At 57.9% G+C, this 21,407-nt stretch overlaps 1 protein-coding gene across 2 annotated transcripts in view; it reads right to left on the reverse strand.

Moving 5' to 3' along the window:
* SORCS2 (sortilin related VPS10 domain containing receptor 2) overlaps positions 1–20,295 on the reverse strand; it is a 550,251-nt gene extending 529,956 nt beyond the window's left edge. Inside the window, exon 1 of one of the 2 annotated variants that reach the window (XM_037829330.1) lies at positions 19,831–20,295. In XM_037829330.1, coding sequence (XP_037685258.1) covers positions 19,831–20,295 — 465 coding nt within the window. The remainder of the gene's footprint in view (positions 1–19,830) is intronic. The other variant, XM_037829331.1, reaches the window with a different exon arrangement.
* Between the last annotated feature and the right edge of the window lie 1,112 nt (positions 20,296–21,407).

Here is a 21,407-nt window from a genome sequence, read left to right on the forward strand (position 1 = left end):
GGCCACACACCATGGAGAGCGTGGCCTGGTCACCTCTTACTGCCGAGTCCCAGGAGGCTGGGAGAACGGCACCTGGCCCAGCCCATCGCTCGGGGCACATGTCCTCACTGCAGCAGAGCTACCCCCTTCAGGGCTGTTTGCAACCAAGCAGATACATGGAAAAGCCTGGCCTGGACATCGGAAGCTCCAACCCAATCACAAACTGGGTCCCTGGCTTATCAGTGGGTTGCTCTTGGTTTAAATGGCAAATACTTTCAATGGAACTCATTCTGAAATCCATTGCACAAATCACTGACTTCTGAAATTGAGTGAACCTAGCAGTCTCTTCTTTTCATAACGGCTTGGCGTCATCACTCTGAACTCCACTTACCTTCCAGAGCTACGAGGTGGTGGAAGACGATATGATGGGTGCAGAAAGGAGCACGGCTGCTGACTGCTCGGCTCAAGGGGAGGGGGCCTCAGGAGGTATGGCCAGGGAGGGCTGGATCTACTCCCCCTCCACACTGGGGCTCCTGTCTGCCATGGGGCATCCACACTTCCCACCAAGTTCCTGATGCACGGCAGAGCTTCTCAAAGTGGGCTGCAGATTGGAATCATCTGGGCGCCCCACTTCAGCCGAAACTAGTCACATCGGATTCTCTGGGGTGGGGCCAGCATCAGCTGTTTTAAGGCATGAGCCAAGTTTGAGAAATCAGAGTCCACCTGGCTGGCCCCATGACACCTCAGACGCCACAGGGCCCCAAAGTCTGACATCAGACCTGCCTGTAGGAAGCCAGCTCTTCTGGTGGAGACAGATAGACAGACACATATACACATGCAGAGTAACATGAAAAGATGAACTAGGTGCAAACCGTGTGAATGCTATGAAGGAAACAGGTGGAGAAGGGAAGCAGGGCTCATTCAAGAAGGTGGTTGAGGAAGGCTTGCGACAAAGGGGGGCTGGCAGAGGACTGCTGGGGCCAGGCTCTGAGGTGGGGAAGGACCCGGCATGTTCCGGCATGTTCCGGCAGCTGAAAGGAGGCCTGTGTGGCAGAGAGCATGGGCAGGGGAGAGGCATGGGGTGGGGTAGGATGCTGGGGAGGGGTAGAGGCTGAAGGAAGGGGTCCGGAAGTGTCCTAAGTGCCCTGGGAAGACATCAGGCAGCTTTTCACAGATCTGAAGCTGGGTGGGTGTGTGCAGCGGAGACCACAACAATATTCAAAATATCAAAGGGTCACCTTATTGACCTTTAGCATCAAATTCCCACTGGCCACCAGGAGATTTAGAAACACACACAGAGTCTAGAATCAACCTTTCGTTAAATATGAAAAAGGTGTCAAATCATTTTAAAATTCCCCAATCTTATATTTCCCATCCCAAACATGGAGCATAAAGAGAGAAAAAGTCTCTGCGTTATGTGCAACGCAAATGTATTTAATCTCTTGATAGAGGAATTATTTCAGTGGGCTGAAGTTGATATCTATAATTAATATCTATGAAAAGTTGAACGCAGGGAAAAAAAAAATTCAGGCTAAAAGTCCTCATGTGGTTTGTAGGTAATTAACAGTTTGGTCTCCGCCACAGTAAAAATAGGCCTCCACCTGAAATTAATTTCCTTTTTGGCTACCGAGGCCATTATTTGAGTGATGGAGGAGAAGAAAGCTATTAGAATCCATTCACAGAGCACAGATACGAGGCGACTCCCAGCCGAACGGGAGGGAAGGCAACCAAGTGCAATTAGACGCACAAAATCTCCCAGCTTGGGCTGTAGTTGTTTAATCCGACCCCCTCCTTCAGCCCAGCCCGTGGACTCACAAAACCCCCAAAGATCAATTCTCGCTCGGGAGGAACCTCCGCCTCCCAGCCCGCCTGGGTCACCTGTTCAGATGCCCAAAGGGTGCCCACATCCCCCACGGGCACCAGGCCGCAGAGGGGCAAGCTAACGGGCGGGAGGGCAGGCCTGGGCCCTGCTCCCCGGGACCCCAGCCGTCCCCTCCGCAGGGCCTCAGCCCTCGCAGTCCGTGCCAGTCCAGCCCGGCTGAGCCCCACCAACGTCCTAAGGCCCTCTGAGCTGGAGCTCCCCACAAGCCAAGCCCCCACGTTTCTTCTTTTCTTACTGATTATTCAACAGTGGATTCGTCCCCTTTGTGTTTATTTACACATTGTTGTCACACATGGCACAAAACTAAATAATAAACAACTTGAGGGCAGAAGCCACAGGCCTCGGGCATTTCCGTTACGGGGGCGGCTGTACCACTCCACCCACCCTGGGCAGGGCCGACCATTCGTGGATGTTCGGGAAATATCTGCTGTTTGCTCTCATCTGAGATTGGCTAAATCTTGCCTCCCAGCGGCTTGAGAAGTCTTCATCCTAAGTAAAAGCGTGTTCGCCTGGGGTCCCATGACCCAGGCCGTCTGTCCTGTGGAACCTCCAAGCAGGACTACAGACAGACCTGCCAGGAGGCCGAGCAGCAGGCAGACTGGGGGAATGTGCTGGAAAAACAGCAATCCTTTATCCACCACAATGTGTCCAGCCAAGCACTAACCCCTTCCTCAGCAGGGCCTGCCCTGCCCGGGGGCCCCAGCACAGGGGGTGCCAGGGGACAGGTGAGAACGGGCCATCGCAGGCTCCAGTGGGGCGGCAATGATGGGGACAAGGGCAGGGGAGGCCAAAGGTTAAGAGGTGAGGCTGGAAGGGTCCAGGCCAGGCAGAGGGAGTGGTGGGTACAGAGGCCCAGGAGAGATGGGGAGGGAGGAGGGTGGGCGAGGACCTTCCGGAGGTGAGCTACGGCTGCCCACAGAGGAGGGGGACGGGGGGTGAGAAATGAGGGACGGGGCAGCTGGGGGTTGAGAGGGCAGGGCCTGTGGAAGCTTCCGGAGGATTCAAGCCAAGAAGGGACTTGAGACCTAAGCTGAGAAGGATGATCAGAAGGATACCCAGCCACCTGAGAGGAGGGAGAAAAATCCCAGGAACCACCATCCATGTTGGCTCTGTCACTGGAGGGGCCGTGGTGTCCCCCAAAGTCATGCCCATCCTCATCCCCGAGACTGAGACTTTGTCACCTGCCATGGCAAAGGGGACTTTGCAGATGAGATCAGGTTAAGGGCCAGGCAATGGAATCACATCCTGGAGGACCTGGTGGGCCTGACGTGTAACATCAAGGGTCCCCTTTAGGGAGGTGGGAGAGCAGGGGGAGAGACGGGACAGCAGAAGCAGAGGGTGCAGTGACTCCAGGATGGAGCCACGAGCCCAGGAAGGCGGGCGGCCTCTAGAAACTGAAAAAGGCCAGGAAACGGTTTCTCCCTGGAGCCTCCGAAGGAACCAGCCCTGCCGGCACTAGGCTTTTCCCTGGTGAGAAGGATTTGGGACTTCTGACCTCTGGAACTTGTACGAGAATAAATGTGTGTAGTTTTGAGCCACCGACGTTGTGTCACTATGGGGAGGTGTGGCCTTGAGGGAATGGCCCCTGGCCATCAGCCCTGCCTCTGTCCACCTCCACCAACACCACCTCCTGGTGGCCCAGAGCTGAGCTGGGTGATGTCCCCAGTGTGGCTCACCCTTCAGGACAAGGCACACTGACCTCACCCTCATTTGCTCTTTCTCATGTTTGCCAGCAAAGAAAAACCAAAAGCTGCTCAGCCAGGGTCACCCAGCAGTCCCTGGAGGGAGCCTATGCTCCCTTACTCTCCACAAAGCTCCTGAGCAGAAGACACACACAGCCCGGAAACCTCATCCCCAGCAGGGAAAGCCATCCTTTGCGTCACCCAGAGGGCCAGCTCCGCCTGCAGTGCCAGCCTCTTACTGCCAACCTTAACTCAGAGCTGATCTCAGCAGCTCTCCACCGAGACCAGACACCCTGGAATGTGCCGGCTCAGGAAGGTGGTGAACCTCCCACCGCTGGAGGCATCCCGGCTGGGACACGGGACATGCAGGCGCTTTGCAAACACTGGGTCCTAGGAGTCTATCCCGGGACTTCTCCTTGGCAGCCTTTCTGCATGCAGTAGGTGCTGGTTGAAAGGACCCGCCTGGAGTGTCTTCGCAGCCACCAGCCGTCCTCTGGCAGGGTAAGTGGGAAGCAGAGGCTGGCATCCTTCTTGGGGGACCAGAGGAGAACCACGCACGGCTCCCCTTCTATCCTGTGAGCCTTGTCACCACCGGCTGCCTGGCACACAGACACCCCAGGGCTGGCAGCTGGAGGCGAAGGCACGAAAACAAAGACTCCAGTCAACTTCCTTGCAGAAGGAAACCAAGCACAGCCCACGGCTCACTCACTGGGGGGCTTCACAGCTCAGGGGTTGGGACGTGAAATCAAAGCCCCAGGGAGCCCTGCCTGCAGCCCACCCCAGCTCCTGGAGACACAAGATGAGAGGGTCTCAGCCTGAAAGCCTTGCCCGGGGTCTCTCCTCAGGGAGGGGCTTGCAGCTCTTAGGGGTCTTGATCAGGGAGGACACAGAGGCTTGACTGTTACCCCAGTCCCACCGCCAACAAGCCCCTTGATTTGTGCCTCGGTTTCCTCCTCTGTAAAATGAAACAACTGGCCTCCAAATCTGCCTGATTATAATTCACCGGTTCTTGACTTCTTTGGGTTGGGATTTCTGGTGGCTTGCAAGTGCTGAAAGGCTGAAATCGATGCTAAACCAGCGGGCCCTTCCTCCATCCTCTGCAGCAATCACTCCGGGTGCCACAGCACCATCCAAACCACATCCAGGCCTGCCTGGGCGCACGGGCCTCGCGTGTCTGGGACACTCACTCCCGCTGGTGTGATCTTACGCTGCCCCCCACCCAGCTCCTCCAAGCCTCACCAACCACCTTCGCCCTCATGAATCTGCAGAACACATCGACCAAGAGGTGGCACAGGAAACCCGTGCAGGGCTTGCCCGGCTCACAGGTAAATGGCGGTGAGGGGCACGTGCCACAAGGCTCTTTCACACCTGAGCTCCGTGGACGTGGCTCTGAGCAGAGCCGAGGGGTAAACGGTAAAAAGGGGAGGCTGGTTTGGCCGCCACCACGTGCAAAGGCAGGCCTCCTGGGGGTCCAGGCGGTGGAGGCAGGGCGAGGGGATATGGTTGTTCTCCGGAGGTGGGTGGGTGGTCCTTCCACAGACAAAGTCGAGTGCAGGACTGCTGCTCGGCCCCCTTCGAGAGCTCACTGTGCCTTCTCTGGGGTCCTGCCCGGAATCCTCTCCCTTCCTCCCTTACCAACACTGGTTTTCAGTTGGATTCCCCCCGCCCTGGTCTATAAGGTCCCAGGGCTGGGCGCATGGGCCTGGCCTAGTCCAGGAACCCATCACCATGAGTTCAGGATGGGCAGGTGCCCCAAGTAAGCTGGGTGTCTCAGTTCAGGACTTCCGCTGAGCTCTTGATCATGGTTTCTCACAGAGCCATGGCCCAGGAAGGCTCAGGGCTGCCTAAGAAGGAGGCCAACAAATGGGGAAGCAGGGGCCAGACACAGAGACTGAGGTTTGACGTTAGAGCCCCTGGAGCCAGCCAGACCTGAAGCCGGCCCCCGCACTTTCCAGTTCCACGGAAACTCTTTTCTCACATAAGCCAGTTGGGATGGGTTCCTGTGACTAGTAACCAAGAGGCCTCTTTTGTGCACAGCATTGCGGGAGGCACTGAGGGAGAGACAGAGGAATTGGGAGTACGCGCCTCACCCTCCAGTAACCTTAAACCTAGCTGGAAGGATCTGACTAATCAGCCAGAACTCTGCCAGAGGGGCCCAGAGAGTGAAGGGTACAGTGTGAGCTATAGTTCCTGGCAGGGGCTGGGAAGAGAGGAAGAGCTGGAGGCCACAGTGGACAACTTCCAGGAGACTAAAGACCTCAAAAGACATTCCTGCCAGAACATTCCCTGACCTCTGCCTCTTCTCTTCTATTCACAAGACTTCCACTCCCTGACGGAGGTGACAACAACCCGGGCAGGGAGGCCACAAAAATTCAGGCCACCAAAGGGGATCCACCACTCAGGCTACTGGAAGCGTTCTTGATAGAATTAAGCAGAAATTGAGACCAAGTAAAACTCATTCTCTGCTTTCACTACTATAAAGAAATTACCTTTCCAACTTGTTTTCCAGGTAGAGGGAAAATAAAGATTAGGGATTGGCTGACAGTGTCTTAGCCACTCACTAGGCTTAGCTCTTGGGACACTTACATGCTAGATGGACTTTCAGGTGGACAATCTGTGCCTGGATATTTTCCATGAATGCCTGCCCTGCCACAGCCCTACACAGGCCAACTACACTCGTCCTCCAGGCCTCTGGGGAAATGTCACCTCCTCCCAGAAGCCCTCCCTGATCACTAGCTCGCGTGGGGCCTCCCTCCCCCACCCCACTCCCACTCCCACCTGGTTAGAGACTGTCCCATCACCATAACATCCACCCGCCTGCCCCTGGGTCCACGTCTGCTCCCCCACTGGGCTGGGCAAGAGTCGTGTCTCATCCGGGCCACGTCATCCCTTCCATCTGGCAGACGGGGCACCCAATAACTCATCATCAAATGACGAAATCAACCGGGCAAAAAACACCTTTCCGAAACACCTCCCAGGTCAGATATAAAATCAGGCCAAGCACCTCCCAAGTGTTCAACAAAAACCCGTAGGCACTTCCTGGTGTCCCACCCCTCCTCCAATCCTGCTGAAAACAAGCCCCAGCGGCATCCCGGGGAGCTCGAGGGGACAGTGCAAAGCCAGGCCAGGCGGCTCTGACCGCTGGGTGGACAGGGGCCAGCTGGCCACCGTGGAGACTCAGTGGGTCACTCTGGGTGCTGGAAGGCCCTGGCAGAAGGTGAGGGTGTGGGAGTATCGTGCTTACGTGCCCTTCCAGAAGCCTCGTGCTCCCCCTCCCAGCCTGCTTCCCCCCACATTTCCATCGCGGTGCCCTCGTCCTGCCCCTGCCCCCCCCACACCAAGGGACAGAGGGGGTCTTGTGGGCATTTGTGTCTCTGTTCAGCCCACCTAGAACAACCCCAGTCTGGGGAGTGCCCAGGAAATTCATATGGGGGGGGGCAGTTAGAGAAGGGGGGGCAAAGGGCCAGCCCACGCTGACAGCAACCCCACGGATTGCCTTTTGGAGGCGCTCGACAATGGGGGCCCCCTCAGGGAAGTGGGACTCCCGTGTAGGCTGGAGAGCTGGGGGCAGTTTGCTTTGGTCCCCAACATGCCCGGTGGACGCCTCCAGTTCCCGCCCCAGCTCAGAGTTCAAGGCAGCCAGCACCAGGCTCCAGGGGGTCTCCCAGTTCTCCACATCCAAGCAGGGGGGCGGAGAGTGGGCTACGGGGGGCCTCCCAGTGCCTTGGGCTCATCTTCACCTTCCTGCTCTCGGGAGGGCACTGTCGTGTGCTGTACCCCAGCCCGGGGCAGGGGGAGCCTGGGAGGAGCGCGCTCCATCCCCCTTGCTCCCCAGCAGGCAAGCCCCAGAGGTTCCCGGGAACACAGCCCAGGCCTCTGCTCAGCCTCGGGCGAGACAGAAAGAAATTCCAACTTGATCTTAAGAGGTGCACATTCCAAACGATAATTCACATCAGAAAACTCGGGGAAAACCAGACGTCAACAAGAAATGCTTTCTCTAAAAAGCAGACTTGCGGAGCTGAATGCGTCATGAAATACTGCTGGGTTTTGTTTTATTTGAGTAAATGCTTCAGAAAATGGGAGGAAAATGGGGCCACGTTCAATTCCCTCAGAGGTGAACCGAGTAGCTCGGTGTCCCCTGGGGTTGGGGACGCCCCCTCCGAGGGTCTCCTGCGGGGCTGCAGGGACCGACAGGGGCTGAGTTTCTCTGTGAGACCAGGCGCTTTGTGCACCGTCACTCACGTCATCCTTCCCTCGGCGCAGACGGGCAGGGCCTGTGGGTCCCCTTTCAAACGTGGACACTGAGGCCTGGGCACCAGGAAGGGGTACCAGCTCAGAGCTGGGTGCGCAGCCGGCCAAATCCCACCCGCCTTGGCACGGTGGACCCCATGCTCCCAGTGTGTCAGTTGGGCCCTGGCCACACGTGGGAGGGTCTCCCAGAGCAAGCCACAGGGGTCCACCCCGGCTCCCTGCCCAGCCCTGGCCGCGGGGATGTAGGAACCCCATGCAGGAGGTTCCAGTGTCCCATCCACAGCCTCCAAAATCGGCAGCTCTCCACCCTTTTAAAGGTCACTTGCTGATGTGACTTTAATGAAGAGATATTCGCAGAAGTGGGATGAGGCCAGAGCCTGGGATGCAGTGTCCTCAGACACCTTCTCTCCAGAGCACGCCCTGGGACGTCAGAACTTGGCCACTCCTCCGTGAAGGATGGACAGACGGAAGGATAAACGAATGAACTACTGACACTCAGAAAGACACTTTCATCAGAAAGTCTAACTTCCCCAGAGCTTCTCCAAAACCGCTCTCCCTTGGGAAAGCTCCCCCACAGTTAAACCTACCCCCAAGTCACCTTCTTTGTTGAAAAGCTGAGCAAAACCGTTCTTGGGGTTTTTGTTTGGTTTTGTTTGTGTTCTGTGAGTGAGGATCTGGAGGATGCTATTTAGATGCCCCGACTTAATTTTTAGTTGGTGTTTTCTCACCTCCGAGCACCCCTGGCTCCTGGCTGACCCCCTTGGGCCGTAGGGCAGAGCCCCAGCCAGCGGCCGGCATAGGTGAAGCTGTGGCCTGGAATCGGAGCTTCTGGGGCCTCTCCCGCAACGCTGACCCCTCCCAGGCAGGGACACATCATTCCGTCTCTCCAGCAGCTGCCCTCTGTAGAGAGGTGTCTGGTTCTTTCCCGCACCAGCGGGGGAGTAACCAGTGCTGTAAAGAGCTTCGGAGCTCACGCGTGGAGCGGACAGACGGACGGAGGTCCCAGCTTGGCTGCTCCCTGGCCAGTGACCTGCGGTAGGACCCTGGGGCCACCCCGACCCCCACGTCTCCCAGAGATCCCACAGCAGGGAATTAAGTGGGATGGGCTCTGGGCTCCGCCAGCCCTTCAGGATCAACGAGGAGCTCCTATCACATCCAACTGGAAAGTCACCAATATTTACAGAGCAGCGGGTACTGGGTGACAGCCGAGATCAAACCAGACAGAAGCCCCTGACCTCCTGGAGCCACACCTCAGGGACCTGGGGCAGACGGTGACACCGTGGGGAGGGGCTGGGGCTGCAGGGGTGGCAGGGGAGACAAAGCCTGCTCACAAGGTCCATCTGTCCCTTCTCTTGTCCCACAAACCGCATGCTATCTGGCATTGGAGTTATCTCTGGTGTGTAGGATTCTCTCAGCTGGCGCATCGGGGGCCTGGGCACAGAATTCAGGTCCCTGAACCTGGATGGGAAAGCAGTGGCCTTGTTGTCTCTAGGCCTTGCCTTCCGTTATGAAGCAGGCAACAGGTTATGGCAGCGACAGCGGCATCCGGGGCTTTGTCACCAACAGAAACCACAGACATTTCCAGTGACACCCCTTTGCCACTGACCTCAAATTGCCGTTTACATCCATTGCAGCCTCAAAACCGCAGTTGCTGTTACACTTGCTGCTAGCTCCTGTTGCTGTGTTACTGAAGTAGTTTGCTTTGATAACCTGATTGCCATCAAGTTGGTTTCCTTATAGTTCTATGTTTTATTTTACACTAATTATTGAAAACCTCATTCTGAGAATGATCCATGGGCTTCTCCAGGAGGGAGGGCCGTCTGGGGCACGCACGAGATCGGAACGCCTGGGCCAGGCGGAGGTTCCTCAGAGCCGGGGAGCCCATCCGTGTGCACACTGGGGCTGCCACAAGTCTGACCTCAAGCCAGGTACACGGCGGCCGCCCCGCTCCTGTCTCATGGACCAGAAACTGCTGCAGAATCAAAAGAAGCAACCAGAAGCCATTCAGTGGTCAAAGCACAAACCTGAAAATGAACTTGGATGGGGCTAAATGGTATTGCTGGGAATAAAAGGAGAAAACCACAGGTGTTTTGCGTGCCTTATTCTTACGGAGCGAAAATTGAATTACTGAACTGGCCAGTGAGGTGGTCAGTGGGGAAAAGTGCCTAAAAGTCGGGGTGGCAGTGGAGGCTGGAACAAGCTTGAACTTGAAAGGCAAACCATCAGCCTCAGGAAAGGGGACAGCTCTGGGACACGCCTCCTGATCGCTTCCGATTTGCCAACGTTGATGGATCGGGATTTCCTCGGCTCAGAGACGCGGCCTCCTCCCTCGGGTCACACGTGGCAGAATCCAGGGTCATCAGAACAAAACAGAAGCAAAGCAACACCCGGTACAGTCTTACCCTTTCGAGTCCAGGATCGCCGGGAATGCTATGGATATTTGTCCTCCAACATCACTAGGCAGTGGATTTTGGGGGGATGGAATCCGTGCAGCTGACCAGCAAGTGGTTGAGACACAAAGCTGACACAAAAGCAATTTCAGCTATAATTCAAGTCACATCGCTGACCCCTGTTAGCTGTGTGACTGCGGGCAAGTCCCCTCACCACTCTGAACCTTAATTTTCTGACATGCAAAAGGAATATAATAATAGCATCTTCTAGGACTGCTGGAAAACTAAATGAGGTAGTGCCTGGAACGTGTTTGGCAGAGCAGCTGGCATATAAACAGGGCTGTAATTATTAACTTTATCAATACTAATCAGGAGCATGACGATGTAAATAATGAAAAATTATTACTATAAGATAAGATTACATCAGAAGCCAGAGCCGTGCAGTGATCGTGGCCGACATGGTGCCATCTCCCTGGCGGAGGCCCTCCAAGGCTGGGAGATAACATCTGTACTTCTGACGCTTCGGAAATATGCCCAGCACAGAAACCTCATCAAGAGCCCTTTCTGAATTAAAACGGATCTGAATAGAAGTAGCCACACTCTGCCTGGTTCTTTCTTACTTTAATTTGAACTTAATTTATCTCTGAGCATCAAGAAATGCTCTGTGCACACGATGCATCCGTTAGAGTCGAGGAGAGCTCAGCATTGCAAGAGATTATCTGCTTTTGCAAGAAAATTACTCAGGAAGGAGAGTGCTGTTATTTTAAGATCTGCAAGCTAGCGTGAGGGGAAACTAATTAAATGATTGCAATTTTCTGTGCAAATACAGTAATGGACTGCTACAGAGATGCAAAAGGAAAAGGAACTATTCTACTCAAAAGATCATCAGGGTTTTAATTTTTTTTTCAGTTCTCCAGTGAGAGCTCGCACTCCAGTATCCCTATTAAAATTTTAAAACTGCAAGTGGAGCTTAATCTGAATAAAGATGATGAGCCAAATGTGTGCTCTGTGAAGTGTCCCTGAGTCACGGGGCTTAATAGAAAACACTGTTGCCCCCCACCGTGGACTGTCTGTCCATCACAGCTCACATTGAGGCTGAGAACAAATTGCGTTAAGTCTCCATGCCCCAGCCTCGTGAGCAGGGCTGGAACGGTCGGGGCTCAGGGGAAACCCACAGCGGGGAGGAGGGCAGGCTGGAGCCCAGCGTTTGCCATCCCCAACCATGCACGTGGGGGAACCAAAAGTGCCCTCGGTGTGAGCTCAGATGGGACTGGGTCTACGTCCAGAATCCAAGCTTGCACCCAGGATGAAGCTTTCAAAGGACTCCCTGCAGGAGCAGGCTGAGAATGGATCCAGAACGCAAGCCTTCACCCTTCCAGTCCTGTGGACGGAGACCTGGCCATCCTGACGGACAGAATGCAGACTTCCCAGCTCCAGCCCCCAAACATGGGGGGACGATGGCCAGTGGGGGACAGGGGGGCCATAGTCATGGCCGAGCCTCGCAGGCTATCAGCAAACGCACACCCTCCATAAAGCGCCCACTCAAACTCAGGAATTAGGAGGGGTGGGGGCGAAATGCAATGTTTGTAGGAATTTATCAATAATTCATTCTTGGGAGCCTGCGAAAAAGAAGACAAGGCTCCCAAACAGAATGCAATTTACAAGCCTCACACACAGTTTTTTATGAAACCAGAAAAGGCACAGAGAACCTCTGGGTCCAACCCACTTATTTTCCCTCACTCCAATCCTGGGATCCTGGTGAGATCCTTGCCAGTCTCAGCCTGGTGCTGAAAAAATAATAAATAATAATAAAATAACAGCCGGCCTTACGAAGGCCCACGTAAGCATCGGCCAGCATTCTACTCTGAAGGGGCAGGCCAAGAATGAAGCTAATTTATGACCTCTCTAAAATGCTCTCGAGAACCCTCATACAACCACAAATTAAGTAGCCACTTTAGCAAAGTAAAAGTGGATTTGTATAATGTGTTTGGAAACTTCATGAGCGAAGCTGGACATTTGCCTTTGAGTTTTCTTCATCATCTGAGGGCCCCTTTCCCTGCCCACAAGCACACTCCCTCAGCCTTGGCACTCTCAACATGCCAGCCACCTCCTCAGCCCATGCGACCAGCTAATCATCACCTCCTCCAGGAAGTCTTCCCTGATCTACCTGACCGGGTCAAACCGCCACCCCCTTACAAAGCCACGTGGCCTGGGGACCCTCGCCCCGTGGTCCTACGATGTATCCCCGTCCAGACTGAATGGCCCAGGAGAGTAAGGGGCCACATCAAGCTTTGTGCATCGTTGTATCCCCCACACCCAGCGGTGCCAGGCTCAGAGCAGATAGATGCTCCATAAACAGGAGTTGAGTCCAACGCCTATGATGAGCTGTGTTTTGAGCTAGTTGCTGAGGGAGAATGAACATACGAGCGATGTAAACATCCTTGGAAAACTGCAGAATGCAGGAGAACATCAGTGATGATAAGGCAGGCTCCCATTCCCGGTTTCTGCTTATATAAATAAAATGTAAATCAACCAACAAATGTATACCAAAGGATGCACAATGCTTGCACTGATTATGATCTTAGAGATTATCTGGTCTTGCCACTAATTGCACAGGTGGGGAAACTGAGGCCGAGAGACGCGCTGGAGCACAAGTTGTGAGTGGCCAGGAAGACGAAAGGGCTGGGGACAGGCACCCCAGCAGTCCGGCTTCCAGCTGAGCACTGACGACAGAGAAGCCCACGCTTCTCTGGAGGGGACGGGATGGAGGGTGGGTGTTCTGGGGTTGGGGGGGGGGGGGTGGCCCAAGGACCAGGGGCCGAGGAGGGCAGCGTGGAGAGAGATGTTGACACGGTCCTAGCCAGCTATGAAGAAGGGAGTCAGGGGGCGCAGGGTGCCTGCTTTCAAACCCAGGGACGCGGCACCCCCGAGCTGGCCCCAGGTGGCCCAGCTTCCCACCCACAGCTGCAGGCCCCCCATGCTGGCCAGGGAAATGGGCGTTAGCCCCTCTTTAAGCGCTCTCAGCAGCAGGGGGGGTGGTGCTCAGCACCGCCCCCACCCCCGGAGCTGCACCCTCCACCCCCAGGTGGTCTAGACAGAGCAGAGCGCTCCCTTTCTTTCCAGCAAGTCCATTTCAGAGAACGGGAGGGTGTGGCTGGGGTTTCTCCGGGTCCTGAGAAGCACCTTGGGCAGCTGAGCCCTGGAGGAGCCAGTTCTGACCATGCCCGCGGGAATCTCAAACCCCCCTGGACAAGAATCAAAATGAAGGCCGTTTGGGGGTGCTGCCTCCCGTTCCCCCAGTTCCCAAGGAGGCGCAAGCGGAGACCCTGTTCCCCAAAGCAAGAGCTCCCTCGGGCCCAGGCTGGAACACGCCCAAGCAGGAGCCCCTCCGAGAGCCCGTGCTTCGCCTGCACACCCGGGGGGCAGCTGGCCCCTCCCTCAACCCCACGACCCCCACCCCAGCCCGGGCCTCTCCTTCTGCCTCCCCTCATCTCAGCCCCTAGCCCCTGCCCCAACACCTCGATGTTGTCCATTCTCATCTTCTCCACCTCTGTCCCATCCCTAGCAATTCGGACCTCTCCCCAGTTTACTCGAGTCTCCCCATCTCCACCCTGAACCCCCAGATCTGTGTCCACATCAGCACCCACCTCTCTCCACGTGAATCCCAGGCTCGGCCCCACTTTGGACCCAGAGCACCTCATGGAAAGGAACCAATTCCTTGGGCTCCAGACACCCCCTTCCCACCCACACACGGCTGACTCCCCACACACGGTGACTCAATCACCCACTAGGGCACTTCCCTCCATCCCTGAGGCCCAGGGTAAAATCAGAGGACAGGTCTCTCTGCAAAGTTCACCCCACAGTGCCCCTTTAGGGCAGGTGCCTTCGCCGACGCTCTAGAAAACAGCTGATCTGGGGAAACATGAGCCCACCGCAAACCTTTGGGTTCTGGGTGCAAATATCCCCCACTTCCGGCCAGAAGCTCACAAACCACGTGGGGGTCTCCCCAAGCTCTGAAACTCTGAACGAGGGGTCAAGGCACCCCCAGCCCAGGGCAGGTGTGAGGTGGTGGTTTGCACACGGAGGCTCTCCCAGACCCCATCCGCCCAAAACACGTCCCTCTCCCGTCGCTGATCCCACAGCCCAGCCCTCCCCGGCCCTCCCATTGTCCATCATCCAGCCGCCAGGCCAAGGGCCCCCCGACAGCAAATGGGGCCAGGTGCCGAGCAGTGGCCATGCATCCCCCAACCTCTGCCTCAGGCCCTCTCCAGGGACAGCTGCACTGACATTGGGGACAGACGGCCACCGTGTTCTCACTGTCCAGCTCACCTCAGTGTCCCATGAGCCAGCTCCCAGGACATGCTGGGAGACTCATGCTCCTGGAGTTCCAAAACATCACCTGTAAAACATGCAGCACCCTTGAGCCACCAAGCCCTCCTCCGAGAGCGGAGGGAACTGCAATCAGGAAATCACAGCTGTCGGATGCAAATCTCTGTATATCAGCATCATCGTCAGGATTTGGACCCAGGCGTTTAAGAACATAAGTGCTTTAAGAGGAGAACGTGACAGCATCTGCATGCAGGAGGCAGACTCGAGTCTGGGAGCCCAGGGCCTCTCAGGGAAGAGAGGGGCCTGCCGAGCGGCGGGCAGCCAGGTTCTGTCCACTCCCACTTGGGAACCCCTCTCAGATCCCCTCTCTCTGCCCCGGTCCCCGCCCTGGTACAGGCCTCACCAGCCCCCGGCCCATGGTCCCACCTCCGTGCCCCCTGCCAACCACCCTCCACGCTGCCTTTCCAAACCCAGGCTGACGCGGCGCCCACCCTGAGCTCTCACCCTGGACGGGCACCAGTCTGAGCACTTTACATGGAGGATTTTATTTACTCTTCACAGACCACCTTATGAAACTTCACTTTCCCCATTTGCAAGATGCGGCTGCTGAGGCACAGAGCACTTCACCAATTTGTCCAAGATGCCAGAGCTGGAAAGCGGCAGGGCCAGGCTACGCACCCAGGCAAGCAGGCACCGAGGCTTACGCGGCATCAACCGCCACCCTACAATGCCACCCTGGGTTCCTTGGCCTCATCGTTGGGGCCCACTGGGGGCTGACTGCCACCGATGTTTCCCAAATGCATTTCCCTTCACTCCCCTCCAAGCACAATGCTTTCCCTGCCCCTGAAGAGCACACATGCACCCTTTGAATTCCCACCTCCCAGACTTGCTCAAGCTGACTCTCCCCTGGCATGTCCTTCCCCATCTCCTGCACACTCTCCCCTGAGGGCCCAGCCCCAGGACCACCGTGATGGGCTGAATAGTGTCCTCCTCAAGGTCTGTGTCCTCCCAGAACCTCGGAATGTGACTTAATTTGGAAATAAGGTCATTGCAGTTAGGACAAGGTCATCCTGGGGTAGGGTGGGCCCAGCCCAATCTGATCTGATCAGTGTCCTTAGAAAAAGGAGAAGAGACAGACAGACAGACAGGGGAGAGGCCATGTGACAACAGGACAGAGACTGGATGATGCAGACGCAAGCCCAGGAGCCCCAAGGATGGCCGGCCATGCCCAAGAGCTGGAAAAGGTGAGGAAGGTTCTCCCCTAGGGCCTGCAGGGGTGTGCTGCCTGGCTGACACCTGGATTTCGGACTCTCAGCCCCCAGAACGGTGAAGGGGTACCTTCCTGTTGTCTGACATCACCTAGTATGGTCAATTGTCACAGGAGCCCCAGGAGACTAAGACAGACACCTCTTCCATGCAGGCTTCCCAGGTTCCCACTTGGGGAAGAGCACTGCCCCTTCATGACACTCCGCCCTCCCATCCACTTCTCCTCTCCCCGGGTGCAGCACTCCAATTCCACCAAGCTAAGCTCTAGGGATGCAAAGCTGATTGAGAACCCCTTTCCTGTCCCCAAGGAGCTTGCGGTCTAGCGGGTGGCACGATCAAATCCATACATAGCTGGGGGAGGCCACAGGTGCTCTACTGGAAGAAACTTACAATGGCAGCCCATCCATTGGCCATTGGGCTCAGAGAAACAAGCTTCCAAAGCTCTGCACATGTGACTCGGGGCTCCCTGGGTAGCAAATGTGAGCCAATATCAGGTTCCTTGAAAACTGAGGACCCAGAGTGTACATGAGCTGCTCAGAACTATCTCTGCACACAATAGCCCTCGGCATCCCTAACCGTGGACACAGCATGGAGCAGAAAAAGAGAGAAAGAGGAGGAAGTGCTGCTGTAGCTAGCTTGGTGGTCAGTGGCAACGTTGCACAGGCTGGGTCTGGTCATAAGAAGCTCACGTCCAAGCCAAGCGTGCATCAAATCTGAGATCAAACACCTGAGTGAAGAGTGCAAGCAAACTGCACTTGGGACGAGCACTGTGCACTCGCGACTGCCCAGAAACAGGCAAATTGGGATGGGGCACCGCATACCCCATCGTGGACAGCAGGAAACCACAACCCTGGAGGTGGAGACCGGTGTTCTGCAATGTCTCCCCATCTTCCCACAACACCTCCACCTCCACGGGAAGCTCGGGAGGTGCAGAAACCTGGAGCTGCCTGTGCAGAGATTCATTCTGGATCTGTAGAAGGTAACACCAGTGGGTTTCAATGAGACATTCATTTCACACATAGCAATGTGTTTCCACAGCTAAACGCCAGGCAGAGAGGCGGCATCTGAACTTCCAAGCAAGTCCCCTACGTATCTCCATGGGAGCGGGAAGAAAGAGAGCCGGGCGGGTGCAGGAAAACCCACATATGCTCACACGCTGCAGCGACAGGGGCTGGTCTCAGAACCCAGCTTGAGCCCTGAGATTTCTTTCTTTGGGCTGGATGCTCTAAAATTCCATCTTGAAAAGCCCATTCCCCTCATCAAATGCTTTTTTTCGATTCTGAAAAACACCTGACATGGTAAAACCTACACTTTCTCTGCTCATTTGGACCACCTCCGTGGAGGGGAATTTCTTGAGGTTTTGCCACCCATGCAAGTTGAAGGAAATAAAATTTTTAAAAGACTCCACTCAGCAAATTGGCCTCAACTTAGTCTCTTCCCGGGTTTTGCTTTCAGATGTGGTGCTTTCAACCAGCGGGGAACCAAGTGCCAAACCCTGGCTACCATCTTTGGCCCCATGGCTGGAAGTCGTGAATGGAAAGAGCAAAACACATTTCTAGGACACTTCGTGTGCAGAGAAAACGCTGCTAAGCAAGCATCCAGTGCTGAGAAAACAACAACAAAACACGGCTTTGCTTGATTAGCTGTCAAGCTACAGCTTTCACGGCGCCCGCCCCTGCCTCTGTTTTTCCTCCAGGCCAGGTGGAACCCTTAAACCAGTCCCTTTCCCGAGAGAACTGCCAGCTCCCCCTATTTCCCATTCCAGAGACGGGTGGCGGGAGGGAAGCGGGAGTGGGGCGGTATTTCTGCGGAATGCCCGGGTCAGCGTTCCAAGGCTCCCCTTCTCCTGACCCCACAGACACGGATGGACACCCCCTCGCAGAGACCAGGTAGCACTGGCTCCCGCTTTTGAACTGTTGGCTGAGTGCCAGGCCTGTGTCCCTGCTGCCCCCCTCACTTCTCAGTGGCCTGAGAAGGTGCATCCCCCCCAAACTTCTCGGGTGCCTTAGACAGGCTGCACCCCCACCCCACCCATCCAAGAGCACCCCAGGTCTTCACCAGCTGGGACACAAGCAGACCCAGTCAAAAGGGAGCTCCGCACCCAAAGAGCAAAGCCAGGTGGGACTCCTGCAACTGACCCCCCACCCCCATCCCTCGGCACCCCAGCCCCTCTGGTCCAGCCGCTCCTCACGGGCTCTCCAGGGCTTTGCGTTCAGAATGGGGGGGACTGGCGCAGTCCTCAGGGTGGCCGGTCCCCCTCTCCCGCACTCCCGTGACCCCTCTTTCACCCTCCCCCTTGAAGCTAAAATGACAAAGAAGGGCCTGGAGCGGCAGGCAGATCAACCACCTCGACAGATGGAGCTGGGGGTGGGCACTCGGGCTCCAGGGGACCGGATTCGCCTTTACTGTTTATTTGTCACCGGTTTCCGGGTTCCCTGTCAGTCCCTGAGTAACAGCTTATGGGAAACGGGTGCGATTCGTTCCTGAGTATCTAGGAGCCAGGAAAGCTGGGCCCAGGCCTCGCTCCCGGCCCCGCTGCACATCTGGGGTCTGACCCCTTTTGAGATGCAAGTGGAAAAGGGGCACCTGCTAGTTTCAGGGGAGGACACCCCCAGGAAGCACCCTGACTGCCCCCTGCTCAGGCCCTGACCCCGTCTTCCAAGGGCTTCTGGTCTGACTAGATGGAAGAAATGACCAAAGACCAGAGACCACTTGGTGTCCCACAGTCCCCGCTGTAAGGGAGGGGGCCCCAGAGGCACGCCCCACACTCTGCGCCAATCAAGCCCATCCAAGGCTGCCACTGCTCCAACGCAGTCACCTGCCCACCTCTTCCCTTCTCCAGGACCCCCCACCCCCTCACCCCCATCCTTGTGGAACTGCCAAGTGCCCCAAACGGGCCCACGCCCTGGAGAGAGGGGGTGGCTAAAGGTGAGCCCCAGCCTGGGCTGTACCCCTTCCAGGCTACGAAAGCACCTGGACCCCACCCCTCCACTTCCAGAGCACACGGGGAACCTGGCCCGGCCCAGCACAGCCCCCTGGGGACTTTGAGAAACAGAGGTCAGTGAGAAGGAGTGGGGTGGGGGTCAGTCATGGGAGGACCCCAAGTCTAGTGATGAAGGAGAGTGAGGCTAGAGCTCCACTTTCCCACCCCCAGACAAACGGCAAGGAGGGGGTCTGAGCCGAGCCCACCTGGGGGGCCGCAGCTGCCTCCTCCCTGGCCACCTCCTCTCCCAAATCTGCAAGACTGGAGAGGACCCCCCTAGGGCCAGCCAGTGACCATCAGCCCACGCTCGGGAAAGGGCAGGCTGGGGCAGCACCCAGAGGGATGACAAGTAATGAGGCATCCCCCCACCCCAGGGACACACCACCGGAGGACCAGAACAGATGTGGCCCCGAGGGAGGAGCTGGCGAACTTCCAGCTGGAACGACACCAAAGTGGCCGGGAAGAGAGTGGAGGGCAGGGAATCTGCGGCCTCGCCAGAAGGGTCCCGAGTGCCGCGTGGGCTGAACCCCGGTGGGCGCGCAGGTCCAGGCCATCCGGACACATCCGCGGCAGGACCCCAAGACAGCGGCGAGTCACAAGAGGGGGATCCGGGGAAAGAGATGGCCCTAGGATCGGGGGTCCCAAATGAGACGCTGAGCTGACCAGAAGGTCCCCGGGCACCCAGAGGCGCCACGCACAGGGTCCCGGGTAGACCGGGTGGGGAGGGTCCTGGGGCCAAAAATCCCAAAACGCGACGCTGAGCAGACCGCGGGGAGTCGCGGGGCAACTGAGGCGCAACAGTGAGTTGGGGGAGGTCCTAAAGGACCCACCCGCAGTCTCCCCGCGGTGGCTCAGGGTCCCGAAGCCTGTGGCTATGTCCCTGAGGTGAGGCGGAGGGCTCACACATTTGGGGACGTCTCCTCCAAGTCCCCAGGGACGGGAGGGCAGTCGGGGCGCCGCCGAGGCGACCCTGTCCAGAAGTCGCCGAGAATGCCCGGGGTGACCGCGGGCGGTCCGGAAGTGGGGGTCCCGGGCAGGGGCCGCGGGGAGCGCGCGGAGGTCACTTACGCTGCTGTTCTCGCCCGTCCAGTGCACCATCGCCTGGTTGTGCGTCGCGTCCCCCTTGAGCACGAACGACGTGCTGATGAGCGAGACCTGCGCCCGCGAAGCCGCTCCGGCCGCCGGCGCCGCCCGCGCCCTGCGCCCCTGGCCCGCGGCGGGGGCGCCGTCCTCGCGGGGACCCGGAGCGCGGCCGGGAGCGGGACCCCGGGCGCCGCGCGCCGGTCCCTCTTCGCCGCCTCCGGGCAGCGCGCGCCCGGCGGACGCACTCCGCGGCTCCCGGGCCAGCCGCGCGCGGGGACCCAGGCGCCCGGGCTCGGGGGAGCGCCCCGCCGCCCCGCAGGCGGCCAGCAGCAGCAGCAGCAGCAGCAGCCAGGGCGGCCGCGAGCGCGGTGGCGGCGGCGCTCCGGGGCTCGGGGCGCGGGCGGCGGGGCCGGGGCCCTTCGGGGCGCGCGGGGGCCCCCGGGGCGCCATGGTCGCCGAGGGGCGGCGGCGGGGCGAGGGAGACCGCGGCCGGGAGAGCGGGAGGACGCCGGGCAGCGCGAGCGAGAGTGCGGAGAAAGGAGCCGGCGAGGGGAGGGAGCCGGGCGGGAGGAGGGGACTCGCCGGCACCGCCGCCGCCGCCGCCCGCGCAGCCGAGGGCGCGCACCGCCACCTGCCGGCCGGCCCCGCGCCGCCCCGGGCGCGCCCAGCCGCCAAGGGCCCGAGCCGGGGAGGGCCGAGGGGCAGCCCCCTTGGCCCGCCCGGGCCCGCAGAGCCCCTTCCCTCCTGGGTCCTCCCTCCCTCTCCCCTCCTCTCCCTCCCTTCCTTCCGTGTTCACCGGGCCGCTCTGGGGCAGGCGCCGTTGCAGGCAGTGGGGGCACAGCCCTGCATGACCTAGCCAGGCCCCCCTCCCCGGAGCTGGCGCTCTGGGTAGGGGGGGGCGGGGCAGACCCCACCTGAGAGGCCCATTTATTGGCACAATAACTCCAGGGAGCCCAACCTAGGACGGAGTCCAAGTGGGGAGATGTTCTCCCTGAGCAGCCTCTGAAGGGGTGATGGTGGACATAGGAAGTAGGTGCAGTGAAGATGCCAGAGGGAACTTCCTAGGCAGAGGGAGGGGCATGTCCAAAGGTGTTGAGAGTGTCCCAGCAGGATCAAGTCCTCCAGCAGCTGGGCCCGGGGCAGTGGCTTCACCTCCCAATCCCAGCGGCCACCTAGGGGCAGCCCCCCTAGCACAAGGATGTCAGCCATGTGGCTGGAGGGCAGAGGGAGACAGTAGGGGCAGGTCCCAGTCCAGAGCTGTGGTCTTGCAGGCCACGGTGAAGAGTGGGGAAACTGAGGCTCAGGACAGAGAGTCTCACTCAAGACCACACAATAACTTTCATTCCATATCAGAGAAAAATGCCTCATTATGTGTTCACCGTGTGCTTGATATGGACCCCAAGGAAGGCAAGCAGGAGCAAAGCGTGCCCAGGGCAAGGCCAGGGTCAGAGTGGGCCACACTGCCCCCCGTCCTTCCCCCTGACACCCCTGCTGATTAGAGAGAAATCCTCAGGCTTGGGGTGCCTGTCACTCTGCATCCCAGCCAGGTCTCTTTGACAGAG

The sequence above is a fragment of the Choloepus didactylus genome, chromosome 3 (assembly GCF_015220235.1).
Source record: "Choloepus didactylus isolate mChoDid1 chromosome 3, mChoDid1.pri, whole genome shotgun sequence".
Lineage (NCBI taxonomy): Eukaryota > Metazoa > Chordata > Mammalia > Pilosa > Megalonychidae > Choloepus > Choloepus didactylus.